This window comes from Melopsittacus undulatus, chromosome 1, assembly GCF_012275295.1.
Source record: "Melopsittacus undulatus isolate bMelUnd1 chromosome 1, bMelUnd1.mat.Z, whole genome shotgun sequence".
NCBI lineage: Eukaryota > Metazoa > Chordata > Aves > Psittaciformes > Psittaculidae > Melopsittacus > Melopsittacus undulatus.
The window spans coordinates 83,633,510-83,639,509 of record NC_047527.1 but is presented as its reverse complement, the minus strand read 5'-3'; the positions used below and the strand labels follow the sequence as shown (position 1 = coordinate 83,639,509).

Here is a 6,000-nt window from a genome sequence, read left to right as displayed (position 1 = left end):
AAAGAGAATGGACTGATACAGATTATTGCTGCATTACAGTCCAAATGAGAGACAAATCACTGACCTCTATGCATGGGAATGAATCCCTTAGGTGATACAGCTGTTTTGTAGCAGCAGCTATCTTGGAGCAGTCTGATGGTATATGCATTTCCCTGACATACAGGGCACTACTGTGAAAGGCAGCCCCTTCTCTTCCAAGCGCTGTAAATCTCAGCAGGCACAAACTGGAATGTCTTCAAATACTCACTCTCAGTTTACAACAACTGCATGTAAAAAGAATGTGTTGCGGGTTATTTCTCAAGCAGGATACAATGGACTGCCTCATATCTTGACAGACAGGAGGAGGGAAAGCAGCAACATATTTAGCTTACAACAGTATGGACTTTCTCATATACCATCTTCCCTTGTTATTGAACCCACCTCCAGCAGCCTCTCCTGGGCTGGTCTGATAGCTAAGCTAGCGTAAACCAAAGTGATCACATCTGGCAGCACCTTATTAATAAGACCTTGGCAGCACAAAGGCAAAAGCAACTAAATATCCTCAACTTTGAACTTGTCCAGGTCAAAACTTTTCTGGAGTATGTCAGGTACTATTTATGCCTGTTTTACATGCCTTGTTTCTCTTACTTGCTGTCAGGACATGTGAGATGTGGTGCATATACAGGGCAGACCTCTGGGAGACATCTGTCCATCTGGTTTGATGGTTCCTGAGAGCTGTTGTCAGGCAGCAGGCATTGCGGCATGTTCTAGTCTGTGGCCTATGACAGTTGCACCAAGCAAAAGCCAAGCACAGGCTAGTAAATCATATTTCAAGGTGACCAAATTATAACTTTTATAACTTTTGAGTCCTTCGAGGATCTGTGTCACTATTGGTTTTAATGAATGGTCTAAAAGGGGATTGTAGGCAGCAAATGTGATGGTGGTATAAAATGATTAAGAGCAATAAAACCTGGAAGAGAAACGACAAAATCAGGAGGGACCTAATAAAGCTGGATAAATGGGCAATGCAGGAGCAAATGAAAAACAGCGTTGCAAGAAAATTTGTAACAGAAGGAATGATGTTAACTCTTTTTAGCATTCTTGAGTTCTGCATTTTGCTCTGAAGAGATCTGGGCTTTTGAAACACAGCTTAAAGAACACTGCTACTCAGAGCCTATGTGTGCAAGTGATGCAATATAAGAGATGGCATGTTGTGCAATCTACCTAGACAAGACAGATGGGTGGTAGGGAAGGAAAAGGAAAACATCAGAGACTGCAGTGTTTGCCCATGGTCACTCATCAAATCAAATGTAGAACAGGGGGCTTGAGAATTTCAGTGTCTAGGGCCAGACTTTGAACTGCCTGCACAGATCCCCAGAGGCCAGGCCATTAACTGAGAGAAGCACCTCCAGAGGGTCATAGACATACATAGACATAGTCATACAGATGGTCAAGACAGAGGGAAGGAATCACTCTTTGTCTAGCTCATTTATTTAGAGGGAGAGGTTAGATGAGCTGCTTAGGCTATATGCTCAATTTTTAAGTGGCTGGTGTTAGTAAAATGACTTATACCCTGTTATTTTTACCTCTGAACCATTTCTTTTCAGCCTGAGCTGAAACTAGAGGGTTGTTCCTGGATGGTAAGTTCTTTTGTATTTCCCTGAGAACTGGCAGCTGTGGAAAAAAAATGTCATCAGAGGAACAAAATGAAATGAATACTGATAAAAGCTTTACAGATTCAGGCTAGCCCTAGGGACTGAGGACACTGGTGAGGCCATATAGAGATTTGCCCTGGCCCTCTGACATTTCTGCCCTTACACCAGGGCAGTGGATGGAGTGTGGGTACTACTCAGGACTGGGGCTGTCAGTTGGAGTTGTCTGCTAGTGTGGCTAAGCATAGCCTCTCCACCATGGCAAGCTGAGCTTCCTGGCTCATGAGCAGATTTTATGTAGTGCTGCAAATGTTCATGCACACTGCCAGGGCCTTGAGAAGCCCCAGGGCAGGAAACTGAGGACCTCTGTGATCAGCATGTTTGTTTCACTGCAAGCCTGTGGCATCGTATGTCTCCTTTGAGTTTAGAGTCTCCTCCCTTGTTCTAGTTTGGGCCCTGCCTACTGAACCCTGATGTGTCTGTAAATAGATCTTATTTACATTTCACTGGTAAAAAAAGAGAATTCTTCAGTTTTATTTGTGGGAGGGTGATAGATGCAAGTGTTGGTTGTTTGCATGGAGATCTCACAGACTGCAAAAGCAGTCACCTGTTCCATAAAATGGAAAAAACCCAGCCAGGCTGCCAAGTGCCTACTAAACACCAGCTGGGAAGTGTCACAGCATCAAGCTGTCCAGCTACTGACTGTGCTCACAAGCTGAGGCAAACCCGAGGAAAATCAGGTAGCCTAATGGTGACAGACAGCTTAGGAAGGTGGGTTCAGAGGCTTCCCTATGGTGTGAGTGGAAGCATCTAGCTACAGTGTTGTTGGTCCTTCCTACTGGGTGATACACAACCTAGGAAGCTGGTCTCAGCTGCTGCATGACATGTCTTGCAGAAACCACTGCTGGGGGCTTCTGTGGTGTAAAACCAGACCTTGGAGCAGCTTGCCTTGGGGAACCCTCAGTACATGCAGTAGATAGATACCTTCAAGTTGAAGACAATGTGATTATGGACAGCATTCCTATCCCCCTTCCTCCCACTGTGCTAAAATGGGACAAGTAAAGCATTGCGATATCAGGACATGAAGAACTGTACAGAGGCTTTTTGTAGACTGTGACTAAAAGGAGAAACAGTAATGGTCTGAAAATACCAAACCATAGCCAGACAGAGGAACAATTATCTATGTTCATTGCAGTCTGTATGCAGCCTGTATGACAGGGATAATTGCCTTATACTTCCAAGGGAAGGCTTTTAGCACTGAATATATTGGTGCAGTGGAAGATTCCTGGAAAAGTTACAGAGCCTTAACAGTTGAGGATTTTAAGAATAAACAGGCATCTGCTTAAAATGTACAAAACTGATGATTAATTCAGACAGGGAAGTGGTGGAATAGATGTCCTCTCCTGTTCCTTTCTACCCTATGTTCTGTGATTCCTGTTACATCAGGAGGTTAAGAAGCTCTCAGAAGTCTCTCAATAGCAGGTTTTCATGCTCTGCATCATTTCCTTGATCATGGTGGTTGCAGTCCTTTGTCTAGTGTTATAAAACCAATGTGATATGTGAGCGTAAGTGCTCCAGGATAAGTAAAAGAATTGTTATGACATAATTTTCAGTGCTTTTTCTGTGATGGTGTAAGGCGGTTTAAGGTGATAAGTAGAACCCATGGCATACTATGTTTGTGAAGGCATGGCTTTTCATCGTGTCAGGTGAGCAGATGTTTGAGGAGTCACTAAAATGTTTTTCATCTTGCTGGCTGCCTGGCTCTCCAGAGGCACATGATTTTGTACAACTCTGTGGAAACAAGGCTCCTGTCTTAAATTAGTACAGCCGAAGACGAGGCAAAGTAGAGACAGCAGTGTTTCACACACATCTGCAACAGAAACTGAGCACAGTACTGACATGGTAAAAGCGTGGTGACTGGATGGTTACGTTTGCACATCTGTTTCTGGTTATTTTGAGATGGACAGATTCCTTAGCTAGAAAGAAACCTTCAAATGCCTTTGCTGACCTTTCTGCTTTCAGAAGCCTTTCGCCACCTTCCATAAAACTTGTGTTAGTGTAATTTCCCTGCACCTTCCCGTTTGCACACGCAAACGAGGTAAGATCCAGGCTCAAAACTTTAATTGCAGAGTAAGAATAGCCATAAATGGATATTGCATGTTACAGTCTGTCACATCTCTGAAGGCAGGAGATTTTGTCAGGGCTGTGTAATTGGTTTCCAGCCTTCAAAATGCCCCAGCCATAATGTTTCAAACATCATCAGACAAGAATTTCTTTTTACTTCACCATGGGTGGAATGTACTTGGGCTGGTACTAGGAAGAAATTCTTTACTGTGAGGGTGGAAAGGCACTGGCACAGGTTGCACAGAGAAGCTGTGTCTGCCCAACCTCTGGCCGTGCTCAAGGCCAGGTTGGATGGGGTTTTGAGCAACCTGGTCTAGTGGAAGGCGTCCCTGCCCATGGCAGGGGGTTTGGAATTAGGTTGTCTTTAAGGTCCCTTCCAACCCAAACCATTGTATGATTCTACAGTTCACTGCTAAGGACAATGCCCAAGTGAACAACAACAAAAGAAGGAGACAATCTGCTTGAACTTGAAACCTGAAGGCCTGTCTCCTTGACACAATGCAGATGAACCATTTCTTCTTGATGCTCAAGGCTTGTTAAGCCACAGAAAAACAATAACTGCCGCGAGTAAAGTAGTCAATAAATTACTATCAGACTCTCCCTTCTGTTTAACTTTTATTAAAAGAGGTGCTAAGGTACTGTACTGTATGCAGTACATCATATTTATTACCAAAATTAACAAATATACAAAACTTATACATGTAATTTTCTTACATCCATTTATTGGTCTATAATACTGCATTTGTTCAAGTAGGTTATCTACAGTATGTAAACATCCCTTGGATTGACCTCACACAGATTAGGAAAGCCCATCTAACCCATGTAGTTACCAAATATAGCTTTTTCTTTTTTTAAATTTATTTGGCTTTCATTGGTAGAATCTAATCTTCACATTTGGCACATGGAAGAGACATCTACAGTGCAAAAGAGGCAGATTTTCTGGTTTTGTTCTGAACAATTTAGTGGAGTCATGGTTTTAAGGAGCCAAAAATAAATCTGCACGATCTTGATAGGAGATGGATTAGTGTTAACGCCAGTGACTTATAGATCAGCCATTAAACTAGAGCAGAAATTCAAGGCCTCTTTCCCAGCCCTCTCAGCCAGGTGGAAAAAACCCTCAGCCTTGTTTCTGAAGGATTATAAAATGACTCCGTTACCAACAAAGAGAGAATGTTTACTTTACAAAGAGCCCTCCAAGATTCCAGTTTCAATTTTCTGCTTTGTGGCATTTTTTCTTGTTTTTTCTTCCTCTTGTTAGCAAGCAATTTTTTTTTTTATTCCTTTTTAGTGGGGAAAAAATAACTGGTGGGGAACAGATTTTCTCTGCTGGCAATTTCTTAGTGAATTGGAGATTACAGTTGGAGTTTGTAGATCTTTGAACCCAGAAGTACAGAGCTCAGTAAGCTGCCGTGTACAAGGGAGAGAGAAAGGGAGAAAGAGAATAAATGTCATTATATTCCAGCTGTGTAGCTTTCCAATTTTGCTGTATGAAACAGGAAAAAACTTTCTTCTTTCTGCTTCCCACTGTTTCACAAACGTGACTTAATTTAACTGAGTAAAGCTGATCCAGAGAGACCTTCATTCACACCCTTCTTCCCATTCTCATCCAAGCACCGTATTGCTATTTTTTAGGAGGCCTCACTCATGTCCATGGAAGCATCTGATGAGAATGGACCTAAATGGACACCATTTTGCATGGAAACCCCTCTGCCATTCCTCGTCCATTACCACAGAGCCCCGCTGCTGTCCGTGGCACCGTACATCTCAGCCAGCTTTTTGAAGCGTGGCCCCCAGTCTGTCAGGTAGTCGTAGCTCTGGTCTGAGTCTGTCGTCACCGACTGTAGGGAGCTGAGAGACTCTGCCACTGAGCCATTCCCTTCAAACATGTACGTCTGGAGGGAGTCGAAGGGAGGTGCCCATAGGTCCATGTCAGCTTCGTACAGCTTAGCAAGCACATAGTTGTGGACGTTGTTGTCCATGACGCATGCCTGAGGCACGTATCGGGAAAGGCTCTCTATTTCAGGGAGCATGTCCTGACGGTTTTTCACCACCAGCTGGGCCTCCCGCGGGTTCCACATGGCAGCAATATCAAAGGCCTCTGTGTCCTCCTCCCCGCCACCCTCGTCGTCATACCTGACGATGTTCTCATGGATGTTTTCCTCCTCATCAATGATGTATGGCTGCTTCCGCTGGCGCCGCATGGAGAGGATGAGGAGAACCAGCACTGCAGGAGGCAACAGAGAGA

At 43.8% G+C, this 6,000-nt stretch overlaps 1 protein-coding gene across 1 annotated transcript in view; it reads right to left on the bottom strand.

Annotated features, from left to right (window-relative positions):
* Nucleotides 1-5,010: 5,010 nt before the first annotated feature.
* Nucleotides 5,011-6,000, bottom strand: part of CDH20 (cadherin 20) — a 49,748-nt gene continuing 48,758 nt past the window's right edge. The window contains exon 12 of the mRNA XM_005149942.2: nucleotides 5,011-5,979. Coding sequence (XP_005149999.1) covers nucleotides 5,480-5,979 — 500 coding nt within the window. The 3' untranslated portion in view covers nucleotides 5,011-5,479. The remainder of the gene's footprint in view (nucleotides 5,980-6,000) is intronic.